The following is a 23,090-nucleotide window of genomic DNA, read 5'->3' on the forward strand; positions in this document are numbered from 1 at the left end:
AGAAGCCTCAAATAGGTATTTGCCTTAATTTTTTTTTTAAGATTGTCAGTTATGTCAGTAACTAATCTGTGTGTGCTGGAATAAAAAAAAAAAGGGCAGATTTGGGAAAATACCGTGAAGTTATATTATTTGGTGTTTATGTGGTTGTATACTTGCTATTTTTAACCTTATGTTCATAGTTACATTAAAAAAAACCCCAACCAACCACAACAAAAAAAACCAAACCAAAACAAAAAAACTCCTGAAAATTCTAACAGTATTTGAAAGATCTTACCCATCTCAAGCCATAATAGGGTAACTAGTTATAAAATGTTTTCATTAAAGGCTGTAAAGCTTACAGTTTTCCCTTCTAATTTTCTTGTGAGAAGTATTGCATGTTCTGAGATTTTTCTTGTGGTCTGACCCCACATATATCTCATGTTGAACCTTTGCATAGTTCTAAATGAATAACAGTGTTCCCTCTTTAACAAATAGATAATTTCAAGTATTAATCCCATATGAAATTGTCATTTGGGGGCGGCTTACTCTGAATTCTAATTGTGAAATAGTAATTACCTTTATACTGGTGTACCTATTGGTTTTGTCATGTTAATTTTCTTTTTTTCCACAAGAGTTTACTTTAAATTATGTAACACACTTAAATGTTGGTTACAACTCGTATTTTACTAGGTCTCACTACTGTGCTTCAGAAACAAATACTGAACTCTTGCTGAATTTGACATTGTACTTGGCAAAAGTCAAAGTTCGGCAGAGATGTGAAACTTGGGAATGATGCATTTCAGTTCATTTTCATCTTAGCTTGTCTTTGTAATGATGGCAAAGAGAAGGCATAGCAAGTATGCCTGGTCTGTTGTTTCTTGATGCATTTCCTAGTGCTGAAATAAAATGGTATGAAAAGCTTATTCACTGAGAAGTGATATGGCATACAATGTGTTTGTGATGCTTGAGTGCAACAGATGATGACCATAACAATTTGTTAAAAATTGTATTCTTTCTGTATGAATTAGTTAAACACCTAAGCTTTTTGTGAAAGTATGTATGATGGAAATGAAGCAATCCATTGTAAGACTTACAGAATAATTTTGTTCTAATCTGTACAATTCAGTCAGAGATCTGTTCTAGTCCTGCAGGTTGGCTTTGTGTTCTTTTTTGGTAGAAAGACTGTAGATAATTTGCCAATATACTTCTATTTAACATACTGAATAGATGATGAAATGCAAAGCATTCTGGAAATTTTAAAACAAAACCAGACATTTTAAAGACTAACCTACGTTGCTGGAATGTGTGAAGACCTGTTGAGGTATTTTTTTGCTTGCTTTTTTAACCAGCTGTTCTTTTTCCATAGTGTTTGCAAATAATTAGATTACCTCTGAGGCAACCATGCTAGATAGAATTTAGTCTGAAACAAATTTGTAAAATTTGTGTTCTAAGAGGTTTTATAGATTTACTGTATATTATTTTTCTTAATTATCTTTTGCTCCATATATTGTGGATACTTGCTAGGTAAATATTCCCTTTTTAAGGATAAGGACCATGTTGAAACCAAATAGTCAGAATATTGATTTGTGTGAGTTTTGTGCTTTCAAAACTATTAGAAAACATACTTTAATCTAGAATTGGTCTGGAAAAGTAACATGGATGCATGATGCAAGTTGGTATAGATGCAATCTTTTGAATGCTCAAGCTGTTGGGCACTTTGACTAATCATCTTGGTGCTCTTGGGAATGTTTGTGTTTAAAAATAGATGTTGAATGTCAGGTTGTATCTTCCTGAGAAGTCAGTGAAGGTGCTCCAAGTTGTATCTGGTCTTCTAGTGTAATAGATGATATTTTGTTCAATACTATGTACTTCAGAAATACTACATGGTTTTGAGACCCATTTTAATCAAGGTTCTTGAATACTTGCTTTAAGCTGAAATGTGTTCTGAATATAACAGTTGGAAATAATAGGGGTCTACGGTCAGCAGAATAGTCTAGGCTATGAGTTGCAGCATGGTGAAACAAAATAGATGCAATTATTATTTTGATTGCATATGTTATGGATGATAGGGACTTGATGTGACTGATAATCTTTATTTCTAAGGCTGTAGCTTTCCCATTGTAAAGGCTCTGCTTACCAAACTTAAAATACTTGTTTAAAAAAAAAAATCTATTCCAAGTATATGGTTCAGGCTGAAGTTCTAGAAAATATCCATCAAAACTTGTCTCTTGTTGATGAATGTCTAGGAAATGTGTTTGCCTCCCTGTGAAGGCAAGATCTCATGTCCTCAGACAATGCCCTTCTACTGTAGTGTTTAAACCTCTACTTTGTTGGGTTTTTTGAATGTTATCAAGTCACAGAATACATAGAGAGAATCAGTCTGTAAAGAGAAAACTGGTCTACAACTTTGCCTCAATTGCAGCTGCTGTATCCAGGCAGTTTGCAAGTCAGAAAGATGGACCGCTTCATTACAAGTTCTGCCTCTTGTGTAGGCCTGTCCTGAACACCAGTGAATAGAGTGGAATGGCTGCTGTGAGAAGAAAATACTTCCTTGTTCTAACATTTCCTTTCTTTTTTCTGTTTAGCTTGTCTGCTCATTTGCAACTTACGTTTACTGGGTTCTTCCATAAAAATGGTATGTTTGCTAATTCATTCATTATACTGTTAATTTGTATAGCACCTTTGAAATTAGTATTGATCTTTGAGGGGAATATTGGAATATTTTGAATCTCTGCTGTTTGGATGAAGATTTTAACTTGTTTAAGTTCAGACTGTCCCATTAGTTCCAACACTTTCAATAACACTTAGCATAATTGTAACGTTAAGCAGATAAGCCTTCCGGGGTTTTAGTCAAAACAGTGACTTTGAGAAATACTTCAAGGCATCATCCATTCAAACTGAAACAGACCTTGAGGAGCTCCTGAAGAAAGTGATTTTATGGGAGTGTGTCTTTGGTGTATTTGAAGTAGCTTTAAAAAAAACCCTCAGCCTTCAAATAGTTGGAAGATGCAGTGTTTTTTAATTTAAAATAGAAGCGTGAGAATAAATTTTATCAGGTAGGGCCTAGAAATGAGGTAAAGGCCATGTCAGCGATTATAAAAGCAACGGAAATCATGTATTAGTGATTTGCAGTCATTCTATTGCGTCTTTTATCCACATAAGGCTTAACCTCTCAAAATCGGAATATTGGATTTCCCAGACCAGCACGAAGGGTTCTGTTCCTTTAACAAAAGCAGAAGTGACATGCTTTGTGCTGTATGGGCATGGGTAAATTAACCGTCTTTTTACTTCCCTGGAAAAAACCCTAGCTGTTTATCTATTAAAATAAAGCGGTGTTTCTAATTTTTCAGTTAAAAATATTCTGAATGGCATCTTAGTCTTTGGATGTAAAAGCTAATAAAATTCATGTAACAGGTTTTGTACTTTTTTTTTGGAAGTTAGGTTCTCTTAAAGTATCTTGTGCTTAACCAGATCTATTCAGTAAGATGTTTGAAAGTTAAAGTTGCAAATGTCTAGATTTCAGAATTGCTTCTTTATTAAACTGTAATATTATTTTGAGAAAGTTCTTCAAATCTGTAGATTAGGAACACGCTGCTTCTGGAACTTCAAAATACTGCTGGTCTCAGTGGATAGCATTCATCTTGTTTCTGCTCTGAGGAACTTCATGTTGTATGTTGCTTTTGGTATTTATGCTGAGAAACCACAAAAGATAAGGAGTTTTGGGGCAGCTGGTGATAAGAATAGATATAAAGGTGGAGGAAAGGGTATGCAGATGTGTCTTAAATTCAAATATGTAACTTAAAAATCTATTCCTTCTGGGACAGTACATAGTAGTAAACCTCACATATGGAACTTAAAATACCTAGTGGATAGGATAGTGGTTCCATAGATTTTGCTGGCAGACCTTGCTTTTCTATTACAGTGTGGTCTTACACAGATATGGGCTGTAGTAGATATTAAAGATGTTAATATATTTGACTTTCTGTGTGTTTTTGAATGTTTAGACTGCACAACTCTACTGGTAACTATAAAAACCTTTCACTTCAAGCAAGTACTACATACAGTGAAAGCCTGATGGTCATTTGTACCATAGAAAAGGATATCACTAACATAAGTGATGTATGCTATAGTGAATATTAAATATAGAAAATATTTAAATTAATGAACCTGGCACAATAAATACGCTTCTTGGTCTGGATATAAATTATGTTAGAAACTCTTGAAACTGAGAGGGTGGTGGAGTTTTTGTTGGGTTCTCCTCCCTCCCCTGAGTTGCTGTATTTGCTAAGAAGATTTCTAAATTCTCAAGTTTACAATAAAAAAAATAAAAATCCTTTGTTTCATAAAACTGCTAGTGTCTGTAGATGAGTTACCAGAACACTCTCTCAACTGAAACACATTAAGCTTGTTCAATGTGGATATGCTATCAGGAGGAAAGCAAGTGAGGAGACATGGGTTATGTTGTCTTTACTATGCTTTGCTCTTTATATCTGATGAGCATAACAAAGTATTTCATTGAATGTCAGATTCTTTGTGACATGGATGAAGGTGAAGCCATTGTGCTTTTTAACTTAAGCCCATAATGATATTTGTAAGATTTTAAAAGAGCAGAAATAACTTCTTATAGATTCACTCAGTTTTAGCTGATCATTGTTTTTCAGAATTTCTTCCACAAACTGTTTTTAACCAGATATATAATCAAGATTTATCTTTCTTTTCTTTTTCTATATGAGGGCACGTTTCCAGATAAACATGAATTCACATGATGAAAGGTTCTCTTACTATATAGTGAAATTTATTTTGTAAGGCAGTTCTTAATTGGCATTGCTGATCATACTGCTGGTAGTAGCTGTTTTGAAGATTCCAGGCTCTAGGAAATTTATAGTGCAGAGACTGTGAAGCCAAGTCTTATTTTCTAAGATTTTTTTTTCCCCAGGTTTTTTCCAAGAGTCCTTTAACAGCTATTGTGCATATACTTAACCTTGAATAATCTTTAAAGGTTTTTTTTTTCATTTTGTTTTGTTTTCCTATCCGATAGCACCTGGATCTTAAGTTTTGATGCAAACCAAATTCTAGGTTTGCAAGCTGTACAGAAAAAAATTATAGGAAATAATTTGACTCATCTGTTATTAGTGTGTTCTGACTTTCCTTAAACCTACCTGTATCATTTTTCTCTGCTATAAAATGGTTTTGGCAATGCCAGACGTAGCAAGCTTACTCTTTTAAACATTGGAGATCAGTTGTGCTTTTTAATCTGCTAGTATTAGAATAGTTAGGATAGGATATATTCTCAAGTGGGAATTTGCAGTAAGTTTGGGGAGAATTGAAACTTAGAATTTGACTAGAGGTCTTTGTGCCTGGAGGTACCTATGGTTAAAAAGTAATTACAAGTGGATTTACACCATTGAATAAATCTTCACTTTTTCAGAACTTAAAATATTTTTCTGTTTAGATAAGCCATCACAAAACTCAGAGAATGAACAAAATTCTGTAACCCTGGAAGTACTGCTTGTGAAAGTTTGCCACAAGAAACGAAAGGTAAAAATTATTTGACAAACTATTAATATATATTAAGGCAAAATGTTTACCTGATTCTGGAACATCTAATTAACATTGCCATGCAACAAGGTAATGGTGAAATGATGCTTCTGTTGAGATTAATTTAGTCTTTAAATTTAAGAACTAAGCTGTTCAAGTTGGTTTCTATTGACTGGGTAAGGAATTCTTAAGAAGCAAATATATATATATATATGGATTTTGCTCTGCTTTGTGAGAAATAACTGGAAATTTAAAAAAAAACATTCAGCTTTCTTCATTGAATTTAGCTTGCTTGTGAGTCAGATTCACTCGTGAATTTCAGTCACTTCTATTTTTACTTCAATTTTTTTGTATCACATCATTAAACTATTAATTCTGTTGTGATGTCTAGAGGCTTAAGTAAACCAGGCAATCACAAAATCATAAAATAGTCTATGCCTTTTAGAGTTTAGAAATAAAAAGGAACAAGTTGTAATTGTTTTGAATTCCCCAGTTATCTGCCAGGTCTTGTCTCTTTCCTTGCTTTTTCTGTACCTATGTTTTTTACATCGATCATCTCAATTACTGCAGATTTTAGCTACTATGAATCATAAACAATTTTAATCTTTTTTTTTTTTAAGCATCTTTGAATTTGCTTGCTGTTTTAGCTATGTTTGTTTCACACCAGTTGGCAAATTATCTTCACAGCTATGGGAATATGGGAGGCTCAGTAATACATGCTGTAATTTTTAACCAAAAAGGGAAAGATTTGCAGTCAGAACTTTGTGTATATTGCCTAAGAATGTTAAACTGTTTTGACATGTTTTTAAGAGTTAATATTGTTGTAGCCAATTTTGTTACTTGGTGTAGTATGGATAAATATTGTAAAAAGCAGGAGGTGCTGATGGTTATTTGAAATGTTTTGCTGCAAGTTTCATGCTTAGGCCATCTTGCCTTGTTTTTCCAATACTACACAGTGCTCAATGATCTATTTGAGAGATACTGAATACAATAAATCCTAGGTAAGTGGTTCTTTATCTCCCAGATAGCGCAAAGTGCACTTTGTAATATTGGAAGGAGAAGATAGGAAGCCCTTGAAATATATATATAACTAAAACATTTAATTTCTTTAGGTAAACAGAATTAAATTACTATTAATGACTGTTCTACAATCTTTCTGAGTGCCTCATGTTAGTGTTAATTTAATCACTTAGAGAAAGATGGCTGCTGCCAGAAGTGGTTATAAAATGCCAGTTTTATTTACGCTTTCAAATATCTGTTTTTTACGTTTAAAACCTGGGATTGTTATTCCAGATTTTTTTATTTACATCATATTTTCAAAAAGATGTCAGGACAAGTACAATTCATAAATGATATAAATTTTAACACTTAATGTCTTTACTTTGTATTCTAATAACCTAAATGTTAGCTTTCTTGTTTTCCTACAGGATGTCAGTTGTCCGATAAGACAGGTTCCTACAGGTAAAAAGCAGGTGCCTTTAAACCCAGACCTCAGCCAAATAAAACCAGGCAACTTCCCATCACTTGCAGTTTCCAGCAATGAGTTTGAACCAAGCAACAGCCATATGGTGAAGTCTTACTCATTGTTATTCAGAGTAACTCGCCCAGGAAGAAGAGAGTTTAATGGACTGATCAATGGTGAAACTAATGAAAACATTGGTAACTTCAGTCTTTAAATATGTCTTTACAAGGTTTAGCCTGTAGACGCATACACAGTTGTCTTGATGTGCAGCATAGGTCATACTCTGAAAAGGGCCAGTAATAGATGAGTGACTGAATTGACTTTCATTTGTTTTCAGTCTTTTTCAAGATGGGGCTAAAATACAGTTGGTAGCTAGAAAGTGTCCTTCTACTTTTATGTAAATTTAACACCAATTTTTACTAATGTGTGATGGTGAAGGTGTGAGGCAACACTGAGTGTGAATAAAGTAAGAGAGCCCTGTGGTTGCTGTGACTATCATTAAACCTCCAGCAACACCAGAGTCAATACTACTCAGCTGTAGGTGTTATCATGGTTTCTCAACAAAACTAAATGACTAGCCAATAAAGAAAATACCTTAATAACAAACTTTTAAAAAGCTATTTTCTTAAACTTATCACACCACAAATGTTACAGCCTTGGAGAGTGCATGTAGAATGAAAAACTTTCTTTCTCACTATTTTATAGCTACAAGAGGAAGACGATCAAATCCCAGATTCTTTATGCTGGCAGAGTAATATGACTAAACTGTGAATATATTTGAACATATCTAAAATATGATTACTGTTAAGCTAAGTGCTCTTTCTCTTGCTGTTGAGCTGTTCATTTAATACTATGTCCTTTTCTATTGTATGACATATCTGACAATCAACAGCCTGTTATATTTTACAATTGCGTAGAAGCTGTTTGTTCTCTTGAATTTGTGCTTATATAATAACTGAATACCATATTTGTTATGTACAGATGTCAATGAGGAGCTTCCAGCTAGAAGAAAAAGAAACTCTTCAAATCGTGAAGATGGGGAAAAGACATTTGTAGCACAAATGACTGTATTTGATAAAAACAGGTAATATTATTTAAAATAAATATTGTTTCTGTTAATTGCTAGGAATTTGTTTAATATTAAATCTGTTCTTTATTTTCAGTATTGGCTGTCTTTGGCTGCGTTTTTAGTTGGTATTTACAATAAAATCTTAGGCTTGTTGTCTTTAAAAAAAAAAAAAAGTCTACAGGTTTCATAATGCACATTTTATACTGAGACCTGTTCAGTGACAATTGTAAATAATTCCTTTCCATGAACTTGAGTATTGTCCTGGTTAATCTGCATCAGTTTGTCTGTTCCTTGTCAGTGTTTTGACAGATGTAATTTCTGTGGTTCTGTTAAAGATCAGTGAGAGCATAATTAAAAAGTAAAACAAACAGTCTCTGAAATACACTTACTGCTTGCATTCTATTTAGTGGCATAATTTTCTCCATGCCTAGGCTCTTCCTGGTGCAGTCACAGATCTTTTTCTGCTAGCACCTAAAGAAGACATTAGTTCTCCATTACTACAGTGAAATCTAACAAGTAGTTAAGATCGTAATAGGCTTACTGTGTCGTGTAGTTGAAATATTTTAATAATTGTTATCTTGACACTACTTAATATATTTTAAAGAAGGTGGAGTGGGGTGAACTCACATGTAGCTATAGCTTAGAGTAATCCAGATAGTTCAGAAGATAAGTAGCATACCATTTACCAGTAAGTGAACACTGTAGTTGTTTGTCCTGCAGAAGATAATACCAGCAACAGCTAAAATACAGTATATGAAAATAAGAGTTTTATCCATGGCAAATATAGATCCCAGGTGGAGGTAGGTATTTAGATAATTGCTTTATTAGTAAAAATATAAATATAGCTTCAGGAAAAAGCTGCTTAAAACATAGCTCCAAGTGATTCTGACAGAATGGTTGTTTATCCAAATACAGTTTTAGAAGTCTTATATTTTGAATAGTTTTTTTTTTAAGAAATGTCTTTCTTGAATCTGTATCTTCTTAGTCTTGACAGTATTTTGTTCTTTTCTATTACTTAATTCCACTGGATAACTTTAATATGCTAAACACAGTATGAACCCTTAGGTGGTTTTGTAGTCATGATACATAAGCTAGGACGTTTTCAGCTGTGCTGCTGTATAAGTGACACTGATTTGCAGCAGAATCCATAACAATTTGTATTTTTTAAAAAATATTTATAATTCTACTTTATGTGGAAAGCCATCTTCAAAATATAAGTTATTAACTTGATTAATTATTTGTGGATTTTTGTAAAGTATAAGCTATTCATTTATGTCAACCTCTTGAAGTTAGTGTCTTCTGTTTGATGGAGAAATTGGAAAATAAGTTATTTTACCCAGACTCCAGGCCTGGGAAAGTATTATATTATTTATCATGCAGATCTAGGAAAAGTATTGTCCTAAGGCCATTATCTTCTCTATCTATATGTTGGGTTTTTTTTTACCTTTTGAAGCTCTTGCTGTTCTAAATAGAGTAACTGATGAAGGAGTTGGTGGTTTGCAAGATGCTGTCAAATAGAACAAAAGGTCTCTGATGGCTTACTTGGTGTGTTTATAACTTTATTCTGCTGGGATACTTCTGCTGCAATATAGTTCACATGTAAAAGAAAAAGATAGGCTGTAGTTTACCTGTTCTAATATCTCACTGTAGAATCCTGAAGGGTCTAGAAACAGAAACAGCCTTTTTCTGCAAGACATAATTCCCAAGTTCAAACTGTGTAACTGTTTGCGTACATTCACATGGAATTTATCTATTTAGCAACAACTCATTTATTTTGAATGATGCTTCTGCAGCTTTTTATCTGTTGTCAGGAATTCAGTGCCATTGCTTCAGAAAGTAATGTCTCAAAACAAAAACTGCAAAATCTCAGGAAAGTGAGGTTTTTATTGTAAATTGATATTACTTGCTGATCTGTGTTGATATCTTTGAAACACACATATCCATGAAACATTTTCCTGTGACTATAGCTTTGATTCACTGCTTTTTCTTTTTTGCTTCTCCTGTGCTGTTCAGCAAGTGGCAACAAAATAAAGCCATTCCAGTAGAAATCAGAATTTCTTAAGCTTCACTAAACAAACTGCTACATAGGAGGAAGCAGGGTGGGATAGGGAAGAAAGTGAAAATGTAGTATGTTGCTTAACGTATTTGAATTACCCATTCTAGTCCACGTAAAGCAATTTTTTCTTTGCTTTTTTGAGAATGTCATAATTTATACTTGTTATGTTGAAGTCCTCTTAAGGTTACATCTGACATGGTTCTGATACGAAGATAGGATTCTTTAGTTTTGGCGGCCTGATTAGAGGTTATATAGGTTTTCTAGAACAGACTAGTTATTAATAAAGCAGGAATAAATAAGAGATGATTGGGAGAGGGTATCGTTCTGTTTGGTTTTTGTTTCTTCACAGGAAGATTCCCATCATAGTATTAATTTTGTATTAACAATAGCTTTCCTACATCTCTTGGAATCACTTGGATGGAGGCTTTTGCTTTAATGTTTGGCATTAGGCAGCTTTTTCATTATGGATGGTGTTTACCTAAGATTCACACTTAGTTGCCAAATAAATTTGCCTGAAAATCTGCCTTTAGTTTCATGGAAACTTAGTTACTATGAAATATATTCTACATTTTAATATGCAAACAATAAAAATGAGCTGCTTTACTCATAACACATACTTTGTCTTGACAGGCGCTTGCAACTTTTGGATGGGGAATACGAAGTGGCCATGCAGGAAATGGAAGAGTGTCCCATTAGCAAGAAAAGAGCAACATGGGAAACAATACTTGATGGGAAGGTATGGATTGTTTTAGTATCTGAAAGACCCATCATCACTTAAAATGGTCTAGATTAAGGTGGAACACAATTCGAAGTGCAGTCAGTGGCTGTTTCTCTGAAAATGGATTAATTTGACCAGGAAATAGTACTTCTCTTTCAGGATGTATGGACATAAGTTCTAATTTAGCTCTCAGTTTAGGAAAGCTTTGGCTATACTAGATCATTAATACAAGCAGATGTTAACTACTATGTAGGTGTGGCAGCTGGCTCCTTCAATGACTTTTGAATTTGTTTTATAAAATCAGGCAAATTAAATAGAATCGTAGAATCATTCAGGTTGGAAAAGGCCTTCAATATCATCGAGTCCAACCATCATCCATGCCCACTAAACCATGTTCTGGAGTACCTTGTCTACACACTTTTTGAATACCTCCAGGGATGGTGACTCAACCACTTCCCTGGGCAGCCTGTTCCAATGTCTGACAACCCTCTCAGTGAAGAAATTTTTCCTAATAGCCAACCTAAACCTCCCTTGCCGCAACTTGAGGTCATTTGTTCTCATCCTGTCTTCAGCCACCTGACAGAAGAGACCAGCACCCACCTCACTACAACCTCCTTTCAGGTAGTTGTAGAGAGCGATAAGGTCTCCCCTCAGTCTCCTTTTCTGCAGACTAAACAGCTCCAGCTCCCTCAGCCGCTCCTCAAAAGATTTATGCTCCAGGCCCCTCACCAACTTGGTTGCCCTTCTCTGGACACGTTCCAGCAACTCAACGTCTTTCCTGTAGTGAGGCGCCCAAAACTGAACACAGGACTTGAGGTGTGGCCTCACCAGTGCTGAGTACAGGAGAACAATCGCCTCCCTGCTCCTGCTGGCCACGCTATTTCTGATACAGGCCAGGCTACCGTTGGCCGACTTGGCCACCTAGGCACGCTGCCAGCTCATATTCAGCCGGCTGTCAACCAGCACCCCCAGGTCTTTCTCTGCCGGGCAGCTTTCCAGCCACTCTTCCCCAAGCCCGTAGCGCCGCATGGGGTTGCTGTGACTGAAGTGCAGGACCCGGCACTTGGCCTTGTTGAACTTCATACAATTGGCCTTGGCCCATCGATCCAGCCTGTCCAGATCTCTCTGTAGAGCCTTCCTACCCTCAAGCAGATCGACCCTGCCTCCCAACTTGGTGTCGTCTGCAAACTTGCTGAGGGTGCACTCGATCCCCTCATCCAAATCATTGATAAAGATATTAAACAGAACCAGGCCCAACACTGAGCCCTGGGGAACACCACTAGCGACCCACTGCCAACTGGATTTAAACCCATTCACCACAACCCTCTGGGCTCATCCATCCAGCCAGTTTTTCACCCAGTGAAGAGTATGCTTGTCCAAGCCAGGAGATGCCAGCTTCTCAAGGAGTATGCTGTGAGAAACAGTGTCAAAGGCCTTGCTGAAGTCAAGGTAGATAACATCCACAGCCTTTCCCTCATCCACTAGGCGGGTCACCTGGTCATAGAAGGAGATCAGGTTGGTCAAGCAGGACCTGCCTTTCGTAAACCCATGCTGACTGGACTTGCCATGTGAGCGCTCTCAAGACAAACTGTTCTGTAATCTTCCCCGGTACCAAGGTCAGACTGACAGGCCTGTAGTTCCCCGGATCCTCCCTCCAACCCTTCTTGTAAATGGGCATCACATTGGCAAGTCTCCAGTCCTCTGGGACCTCCTCCGTTGACCAGGATCGCCGATAGATGATGGGGAGTGGCTTGGCAAGCACCTCTGCCAGTTCCCTCAGTACTCTTGGATGGATCCCATCTGGTCCTATAGATTTGTGAGCGTGCAGATGGCGTAGTAGGTCACTAACTATTTCCCCCTAGATTAAGGGGGGTATATCCTGCTCTTCATCCTCGCCTTCCAACTCAGGAGGCAGAGTACCCTGAGGATGACTGGTCTCCGTATTAAAGACTGAGGCAAAGAAGGCATTAAGCACCTCAGCCTTTTCCTTATCTCTGGTGGCAACGTTCCCTTCTGTTATCTGTCTATCCATTAAAGGATAGATATTCTCCTTGGGATTCTTTTTACTGTTAACATACTTGTAAAAACATTTTTTGTTGTCTCTTATGACAGCGGCCAGATTGAGTTCTAGCTGAGCTTTTGCCTTTCTAATTTCCTCTCTGTATGACCTAACAAGATCCCTGTACTCCTCCTGAGTTGCGTGCCCTTTCTTCCAGAGATGATAAACTCTCCTTTTTTTCTTGACTCCTAGCAAGAGCCCTCTGTTCAGCCAGGCCGGTCGTTTTCCTCGGTGGTTCGACTTGCAGCACATGGGAATAGCCTGGTCCTGAGCCATTAAGATTTCCTTCTTAAAGAATGTCCATCCCTCCTGGACCCCTTTGCCCTTCAGGACCGTCTCCCAAGGGACGCTCTCAACCAGTGCCTTGAAGAGGCCAAAATTTGCCTTCCTGAAGTCCACAGTGGTGGTTTTGCTAACCCCCTTCCTTGCCTCACCAAGAATTGAGAATTCTATCATTTCATAGTCACTAAGCCCAAGACGGCTGCCGAGCATCACACCTCCCACCAGTCCTTCCCTGTTTGTAAACAGTAGATCTGGCAAGGCTCCTCCCCTGGTTGGCTCACCTACCAGCTGTGTCAGGAAGTTATCTTCCACACACTCCAGGAACCTCCTAGATTGTTTACTCTCTGCTGTGTTGAAATGTTTGTTATTATAATTAATTCAAGTTGGACAAATCAAAAGGAACAAACTGCAGAAGCAGAATATTTTGGGGAAAGAAAGAGGAACCCAAAGCTTTCATAGGTGTGATCTTACACACATACCTTAAGAGAATGCTCTTGAAATTTAGTGATGAAAGGAGGAGGGTGTGTCAGTGTAGGAGAAGGTGGTGTGCAGAGAGAAATTGTTGACTAACGTGAATCAACACTTGGTGATACAGTGAATGCAGGTGACTGTATGCACTTACATAGCCACATGCTTCTGTGTCCTGGGAGAGTATCAGTTGTAAGTGACTGAGGAGAAGAATATGAAAATTCTAGATGGTTGCAAAGTAGTTGTGTATCAACATGATTATATAATTATGAAAAAAGCAGAGACCCAAAGTATATAGTAAAAATATAGTTACAAGCTCTATAATCCTATTCAGCCTTTACCTGGAATACCGCTTCTGATTCTGTTAAACTGTGTTCAAGAAATTAAAATTGAAAAAGTTAGAAACAGCTTTTAGGAAGATCATAGGAGGAGATCCTCTGCGTGTAAATGTACTAAAAAAGATATATATAAATTGCTGTAACTTTATTAAACTGAAACAGGGATGTGGTTGCTTTCTGTTGTTGGGAGAACGTGAGAGAGGTTTTTCATGCTGGAGGTGCTACCCCAAAGAGAAGAAAAGTCACCCAGATCTGATAAGCACACGGTCATTGGTTTTCTGTTTTTGCAATAGCATTTCTGTAAACTAATGAGGCCTAAATATAATAAAGAGCTTTTAAGATAGAATTCTGTAATCTCATTGATAAATTGAAGGTATGATACTTGATAATAGGAGTTTGGATTCAGGTCTCTTCTGTATCTTTATTACTGTCAACTTGATAAGTAAGTGGAATATAAGAACATATCTACAGGAGAATATTACAATAGCATTTTTACAGCAGACAGTGGTACAGTTTTAAAGCTTGTGTATTAATATACAATACTGGACTACAGAATTAGAAGTAGGTGTGAGTAGAAAGAGAAGTACATTGGCAGCAGGCTGGTGGGTAAGTGTTGTTTTCTTTCTAGTCAGGGCCCATGCTGTTTACTGTTTAGTATTTTACAAAGATCAGGATGTGCATGAAGTGGTTGCTCAGTAATGTGCCGGAAACTGCATAGTCGTCCTCTTCAGCTTTTTTTTAGTATTTCTAAATGTGTATGCTTATGTTGAAAACACAAGGACTTCAGGTGATTAAAAAATTGTATCTGTTCCCATTCTGTGAATATTTTCTCATGATTGTTTTTGTATATGGGTAGACACTTAATTCTGCTGTTTTATTTTTTTATTTCCTCTCCCCAGAGACTGCCTCCATTTGAAACATTTTCTCAGGGACCTACACTTCAGTTTACTCTTCGTTGGACAGGAGACACAAATGATAAGTCTACAGCTCCTATAGCTAAGCCTCTTGCAACACGAAACTCTGAAAGCCTCCCTCAAGAAAACAAGCCCAATTCTGTTAAACCTACTCAGACTATAGGTAAGCAAACTTTGGTTTTGCTGCTGAATAATTATCTCCTTAGCACTTCTGTGCTTTGGGGTTCCTGACTCATTGGTGCAACTGCTTCAGGTAATCTTAAATGTGAAAAAGCGAAAATGAATGGGCTTTGTTATATCCCATATTTTATACATTTTTTTAAGGTGCGTTTAAAAGCTAAAAATGATGGAGTCTTTGACATAATGACAATATTGAAGTGATTATATACAACGTGCATAAATCCTGATGTGAAATAAACCAGGGAAGAAATCTGTGAATAGGACTTCTAGGGTTGTCTGTATTGCTCTACTCATTTTAATTACTGTTTTATAAGTATTTGGATTTATAGTGTTAAGTTCCTTTTTTATGCTTTGCAGTGAAAATAGTTTTAAAATTTGTCTATCGGATGATACATTTAGCTCTTGGAAAAATGTAGCTGCTACTGTGAAATATGACTGAAACTGTTTAAAATATTGTATATTACATTGCATGTTTGTGGTGTAAAGGTAACTCAGGTTCTTTAAGAAGGTTTATGAACTAGCACTAATCTCCTTGATACATAGTTTGAAGTCTAGGCATGGTCCCATGATGGAAGCACAATATACTTTTTTTTTATTCTTTAGCTGCATTTTCTGCATATTCACACAAGTTAACAAAGATTTATGTTTGGGCCTAAAGGTTTTTTTTTTCTACTTTTATTCATTTTGGACAGTCTGAGGTTGTCTAGATAGAATGCGGGCTTACAGTTAGTACTGTCCAAAAATAGTTTCTTGCTCTTACCCACACAGAACTATTACTACAATGTAAGGTAAGTCTGTATTTGTTATATGTAAATTAATCTGTATGTATTATTGAACTAGTTTCTCCTTAGTCATCAATTAATGTTAAGAGCCTTGTAATTTAAAACTAAATGCTTTTTAAGTTCAGAATTTTTCAGTGTTCTGAGATGTAACTGGTTTTGTTACCCTTCTGCAAGTTAGTTCCTATACATTCTTTCCAGAAGAGTTTACATATTGTCAAACTTTGTAATCAGCTTTGAACTTTAAATATATACCACATTAAAAGCAGTAGTGGGTAAACTATTTAAAATTGGGTTACTTAAAAATGTTTCCACGAAGCAAGGTTAAGTAGCATACAGTTATCTTGTTTTTACTTCTTTGCTTGGTTTGTATTTAATGTAGTAGTGCCACTTCTGTGGTGTCATTGAAAATGTAATTACCATTGTAATCTGATCCACTACTCTGAGATTACATAATGTCAGAAACATTAATGTTGTCTGCTAATATTCACTGCAAATCTAAAATTACAGGTTTTGTTACCTTAATGTATCCCATTGCCTATTTAAACACGTTAGTTCAAGAGCTATTGAAATGCCTAGAAACTGCCCGTTCTGCTGTTGCTGCTACAAAAAAGCTTGTCTTGTGAAGCTCCTGAATATAAATATTTATCCTAAATTTACGTTGGTGACTTTAAGCACTATTTTAGAAAAACTTAGTAAAATGTCCTTTGATATTTCTGTAGGTATATGTTAAAAAAAACAAAAACAAACAGGTATGTGTTCCAGATCAGTTTCTTTATCGAAGGTCTTCCAGGAATATTTCCCTTTACGTAAGGTTAGCTAATCTGTATCAGTGCTGGGTCTTACCTTGAAAATTTCAATGGACTTAAAAGGTTTGACTCTTAATAATTTTCAAAGAATGTGTGATAGCACACTTTTTAATTCCTGCATGATGTAAAAACATTAACAGACACATACTTGCTGTGAGATGTTTTGCAGAAGATTGTAGTATTAAGATACATATTTAGATATGAAAAACAACCCCATGATTTTTTTCCTTCTTCAAGAGTTGTTTAGATCTTCTTGCAAAATACTGGGATAGCTGCTGGGGTGGAGGTAACTGGTTGTATACTGCAGTCCAGTTAACTGAAAACTTCACAAAGTGATGCAGCTGTACAGCAGGTAGCATGCTATTTGATTATAATTATATCAAGAAATTTAAGCTTAATGTAGTTTTAAAATTTTAAAATTTGTGATTAGTTCAGTTGCTTAATTGCAATTTTGTTAGTAGTTTTTAGAAAACATCTTTCTTCCTTGCTGTCCCAGAGCTTACCTCAAAAAAGCCACTACTAAAATACTTTTTGACACTAGATAGAAAAGACACCTTTGACCATTGTGTACTTTTTCTTTTTTTAATAGCAGTTTCCTGTCTCAGGGTCATGTTTAATCTGAAACTCCCCTTTGATTACTTAGTGGTAGTGGGGGCTGGCCTAGATACTATCTTTCTTTTGTCTCCTTCACAGTTGTTTGTAACTTTGGCCTGGAATGTTGTGTTGGCAGGTAGGGCCCAAGGACAGCTGGAAAACTTAAATTGTGCAGAAGGCAACAGGCTGTTCCTGTTGTTTAAACACCTATCAACATACCTAGACTCTTGACTGGCACCTGATTCACTTCAGAGTTATCAGTATTTCCAAGCTTGTAACTAGATCGGGACTGGGTGATTAAGGAAACTTCTAGGTCCCTGTTACAGAAGTAATTATCTGGAGTGTAGTAGTTCTGTCTCTAGGCTTAGTCTCTGGGGTATGTAGCCAGGCAATTTTTTGTAAAGAGTTGTCTTGCTTGGAGTTTTGGGGTTCGTCTATGGTAGTGCATTGCAGAATTTGTGCAAAATGGTATTTCAGTCTGATTTTCTGTTGGATATGTAACTGTGAGGTTTTGGAGCTGTGGTAATGATAGCAAGGGAATGATTATTATGAAAAAAAGTACTGCTTTTCCAAATGTGCCTTTTGTGTAGTTGTATTGCAGTATATGTTGGGAAACTTGATGGGTCAACAATGACTATCTCTGGTGAGACTTTCTAAGAGTGGCAATTCTTTCCACTGCTTTTAGAGCTTTAGTGTGTAGTAATACAAAAGTTAAAGCAAGAAAAATTTCACCCCTACCTGTGCAGAAGCCACTGTCTAGAATGATCCCTAACATCCTCAGCCAGCCTACAGACATCTTTGTGTTTGTAAGGAGTACAAGAATATTTAAATAAGACTGATTTCTGGTTTCTGATTTGAATATTTTTGCCTTAGCTAGGGATTGCAGACAGTTAGGTTTCTTAAATCAGGATGAATGGCTGACACTTAACACACACAAAATTGATGTAATTTCCAGCAGAAGAAAGGCAACAGAAGCAGAGTAGTAGTTGAACTTTTGCTGGAAAAGTTGTTCTGCTTTCTCTTTACTTCCTCATACCAGACCTCCTTGTATCTTAGAGTTTCTTGGAGACCTATATTGTAATTTGTTAAGCCGGTTTTATGCTCAGACTTGCAAAAGAAATGATGGTATGTTGACTAACTCTAGAAGGTGTGTACTAGTTTACTACATAATAAATATGGAGGCAATAGGGATGTGGCAAAGATGCATTGCTAATGTACTGATGGAACCCGTTTTTTCTTGCATCAGAGAAGCTAAGTATTCCAGTAAATTGGTAAAGTTACAAGAGTCACCTTCCAAAATAGTACAGCAGACCCTTAATACAGGAATATGTCGTAGTGCAGTGCACAACATTGTAGGGTATTTATGATGGTTGTGCTGTTTTCAGTCTCTGAATACCAAGAAAAAAGGAGAGTGAAAATAGTAGGAAACTTCTATCAGAGGTTCTGATAGTAAAAGAAAAAGATCCAGTGCATCTTTCCCAAGGGTATATGAATTTGGTGTTGTCATTTTACCTTGGCATGTTTCCCAAGGCAGACCAGTGGAATAAAGGCATCAAAGACTTTCTAAATGTGGCAGCTTAAGCTTTGCTGTAATTACAAAGTGCTCAAAGTAACTGAGCCATGGAATTCTGATTTCTCTGATGTGGTGCAGGCTGAAGTGTCAGGCCTCCTCTCTTCTTCATACAGAAAGAGGGTGAAATTTCCCTTGTTCTCCAAAATATTAAATAAGTGCATCTTCTAAAAGATCTCCTTATGTCAGTAGAGCTGAGACTTGTTTTGCCATCCTTTTCACTCTACAGAAGCAAGTAAGTGTCATTACTTGGTTTCTCCTGAGGGTAGATTTATAAACCTGCTTAGATACGTGGGGTTTCTTGTTAATTGTATGGAATCGAATAATCTTACTGAGATTAAAATGTATGGAAGAGGCTCAAAGGCAACTGAGCAGTGTAGTTACACACACACAAACAGTAAGTGTTTGAGGGATAAGAGTTAAGGGTTAAAATTTCAATTAAATATTTTTATCTTACTTGCATTTCATACTGTTGTCTGTTGTGTGACTTGGGAAACTTCTGAAATTGAATTTAAACAATGTATTTGTGTCGTGGTTTAACCCCAGCCAGCAACTAAGCACCATGCAGCCGCTCACTCACTCCCCCCGCCATCCAGTGGGATGGGGGAGAAAATCGGGAAAAGAAGTAAAACTCATGGGTTGAGATAAGAACGGTTTAATAGAACAGAAAAGAAGAAACTAATAATGATAATGATAACACTAATAAAATCACAACAGTAGTAATAAAAGGATTGAAATGTACAAATGATGCGCAGGGCAGTTGCTCACCACCCGCCGACCGACACCCAGCCGGTCCCCGAGCGGCGAATCTCTGCCCCCCCCTTCCCAGTTCCTAAACTAGATGGGACGTCACATGGTATGGAATACGCTGTTGGCCAGTTTGGGTCAGGTGCCCTGGCTGGGCATGAGAAGCTGAAAAATCCTTGACTATAGTCTAAACACTACTGAGCAACAACTGAAAACATCAGTGTTATCAACATTCTTCACATACTGAACTCAAAACATAGCACTGTACCAGCTACTAGGAAGACAGTTAACTCTATCCCAGCTGAAACCAGGACAATTTGCAATGCAGCTGTCTGAAACCAGTGTTTCTTTTTTATTTCCCAGCCATCCTTGCTTTTAGCTATACCTAAAGAATTCTCAGTTTGCTTAAATGGAGTAAGAAAAATGTTGCTTTTTACCTGACCATTTTTAAGTTCTCTGAAGGGTTCTCCAAAACTGGAGATAGATCTGGTGTTTAAAAGTGGTGGGTTTTTCTGTAGATTTGTGAAGAAAGCTGAGTATCAAAACTTCCTGATATGAGCTACTTAATGTCAAAGTACACTAGAGTAGCCCATTTCCTACAGCAGCAGTGTGCCCTTCTCAGAACTTCCATACTTGGGTAAGAAACAATGCCTTTTTTTTTTTTTCCCTCGTCACCAAAGAAATGTATGTCTATATGTGTATATTTCAGCTGTGAAAGAATCCTTGCCGACAGACCTTCAAACAAGAAAAGAGAGAGATGTTTTAAATGAACCTCGACAAAAGTTGCGAATATTTTACCAGGTATTGAAAAATAAGCATTAGAGGGTAAAACTAGACTCTAAATATTGCATGGAATTAAAATGTTCACTTCTCTTTTCAGTTGGGTGGAAATTTCCATTTGCCTTTTTAGTAGATGCCTTAAGAGGTCTCAGATTCACATATTAAGAGCCATTCCACATATTTCTTACAGGAAGTATTTTAGAAAACTAATCCTCCTGGGGGCACGTCTGATGTTCCAAAATACAAAGGACATCTCTTGTTAGACATCTGGAGGGGGACAGGTGGTCTCCTAGGGGGAGAAAATTCTTGAAATACCAGTGTGTCAGTACACTGAGCTGATGTAGTGTTCCCAAGAATTTACTATTACTGTAGAGGTCTCCTGAAATTATGTCCAACTTTGTTTTGGGGGTTGGGAAGTTAATGAATGAAATGCATTTGATGCTAATACTACCTATTCCTTTGTTTGCATCAGTTCCTTTATAACAACAACACAAGACAGCAGACTGAAGCCCGAGATGACTTGCATTGCCCATGGTGCACACTGAACTGTCGGAAACTGTATAGTTTACTCAAACATCTTAAACTTTGTCACAGCAGATTTATCTTTAATTATGTTGTAAGTAATCTTTTTGTGATTTAGCACTACGAAACACTGTACAGTCTGTCACAGGTATTACATATGCAGTGATTCTGTTCCTAGCCTGCTAAGTTGTAGGACTGTATCTACAGGTTAAATGCAGCTTCCTTTGAATGTTACGCGAATGTTTGCGTGTTACATGGGGGAAAAAAAAAATCTTGTCGTTTTTTTTTTTTTTTTAATTTATTTTTTTAAAATACATATATTTAAATAATGCTGATCACTGAAGGATGAATTCTGACTATAGCTGCTGCTTTTGCGTTAATGTATTCTTTTCATGTAGAAAAATGTAGATGTAGAAAGCAATGTAATCTACATTTGGTTGGAAGTCTCTTGAAGCTTCAGGAAATTTAGAAATGTTCTAATTTCTAGGGTGCTTGTTAGCAATCTTCTGCTGATATTTTCCTTAACTTTATAAGCAGTTCTATTCTGAGAGGTTTTATATAAAACAGTAAAATGGTACAAAGCAAGGAAGCTTTAGTATAATTTGTTTCTAGAGGTTAAAAATTATTTGGTGTTGTAAAAGGAAACTAGATCTATGTCAGGTTATTGATAGGATGATATTTAAGGTACTCAGAATTGAAAAGGTTACTTGTTTAAACCTCCTGATGTATTGTCATTACTGTTTGCTAAGTATATTTGCAATTATGTCTTTCAGTATCATCCAAAAGGTGCTAGGATAGATGTGTCTATCAATGAGTGTTATGATGGCTCCTATGCAGGAAATCCCCAGGATATCCATCGTCAACCTGGATTTGCCTTCAGTCGCAATGGACCAGTCAAAAGAACTCCTATCACACACATACTTGTTTGCAGGTAGGGAGATGGAAAACAAGGTCTATCTGTATTTGTGTAATAACAGCATATGGACTGGATTTGTGAAACCTAGGGATTTGTAAATCTGTAGGTGCACATAAACAGTGTTAAATTTCACTATCATTGAAGTACAGTGGTTTATGACTAAATAAGATGTTATTGAATGATGATAACTTCACCCGTGATTTTTCCTACATCTTTTCAACTGAGGTATTTATTCATAATGATGTAACTTCTTCACTGCTGGCGATTCCCCCCCCCAACATTTTTGCAAGCTAGAGCTTGGAAGAATAATTTGTATTAATCAGTTACAGTTCTTAGAATTTGCATATTTGATATGATAGTTGAAAGCAGTTACTTTTTTTTCCCTTCTGCTAGGCCAAAGCGTACGAAAGCAAGTATGTCAGAATTTCTTGAATCTGAAGATGGAGAAGTAGAACAGCAGCGAACATACAGCAGTGGGCACAATCGGCTGTATTTCCACAGTGACACATGTTTACCTCTCCGTCCACAAGAAATGGAAGTAGACAGTGAAGATGAAAAGGACCCTGAGTGGCTACGGGAGAAAACCATTACTGTAATTATTCCATTTATACAAAACTATTTTATATGGATTGTGGTTTTTAAAAGATGGTCTGCAGTTGTTGTAGGGAACAAACAGGGCATATATTGTGAAAATGATGCATTTACTTTAAGAGTAAGTAGAAAATTTTGTGATGCTGAGCCAATAATGATAGAAATTCACGGAATCAAAGTTTGTATTTTCAAGTATGTCCTTAGTTGCAAAGCTAGCTAGCTTTGTTCACATGTGTCCTAACAAGTTTTCATTGTTTGTGGCTGGTTTTCTCCTTCAAAGAGGAGATGCTGGTATCACAGGAGTACACAGTGGGGTGTGTATATAATACAGAAGTAATTTATCATCACAGGTCTCTACATGATAGGACGTTTGACTGCAGTGCCTGAATTTTCATCAGTAGTTATTTCTGTGATGTATAGGTGGCATAAATTGAATTTTAGGTGTGCTTTCACTACTTGTCAGCAGACGTGCAGTTCTAATGGGTGTGTTTGTTTCTTTTCCTATCCTTTCTCCCAATCCTTCATTTCTCCAGCAAATTGAAGAATTTTCTGATGTTAACGAAGGAGAGAAAGAAGTGATGAAATTATGGAATCTTCATGTTATGAAGCACGGGTATGTTACTATGCTTAGTTTTGATACAAATAAATTACGGTATAGATTTGGTTGACCATTTTGCATTGCAATTCACTAAGTACTTAAAATTCAGTTAGCTTAGTTG

General features: G+C 36.5%; 1 protein-coding gene across 1 annotated transcript in view; it reads left to right on the forward strand.

Moving 5' to 3' along the window:
• SUZ12 (SUZ12 polycomb repressive complex 2 subunit) overlaps positions 1-23,090 on the forward strand; it is a 34,526-nt gene that overhangs the window by 8,748 nt on the left and 2,688 nt on the right. Inside the window, exons 5-15 of the mRNA XM_069799252.1 lie at positions 2,565-2,614; positions 5,432-5,517; positions 6,945-7,176; positions 7,961-8,063; positions 10,735-10,840; positions 14,869-15,046; positions 20,272-20,363; positions 20,815-20,958; positions 21,638-21,795; positions 22,174-22,372; positions 22,905-22,984. Coding sequence (XP_069655353.1) covers positions 2,565-2,614; positions 5,432-5,517; positions 6,945-7,176; positions 7,961-8,063; positions 10,735-10,840; positions 14,869-15,046; positions 20,272-20,363; positions 20,815-20,958; positions 21,638-21,795; positions 22,174-22,372; positions 22,905-22,984 — 1,428 coding nt within the window. The remainder of the gene's footprint in view (positions 1-2,564; positions 2,615-5,431; positions 5,518-6,944; positions 7,177-7,960; positions 8,064-10,734; positions 10,841-14,868; positions 15,047-20,271; positions 20,364-20,814; positions 20,959-21,637; positions 21,796-22,173; positions 22,373-22,904; positions 22,985-23,090) is intronic.

Source organism: Haliaeetus albicilla, chromosome 12 (genome assembly GCF_947461875.1).
Source record: "Haliaeetus albicilla chromosome 12, bHalAlb1.1, whole genome shotgun sequence".
Taxonomy (NCBI): Eukaryota; Metazoa; Chordata; class Aves; order Accipitriformes; family Accipitridae; genus Haliaeetus; species Haliaeetus albicilla.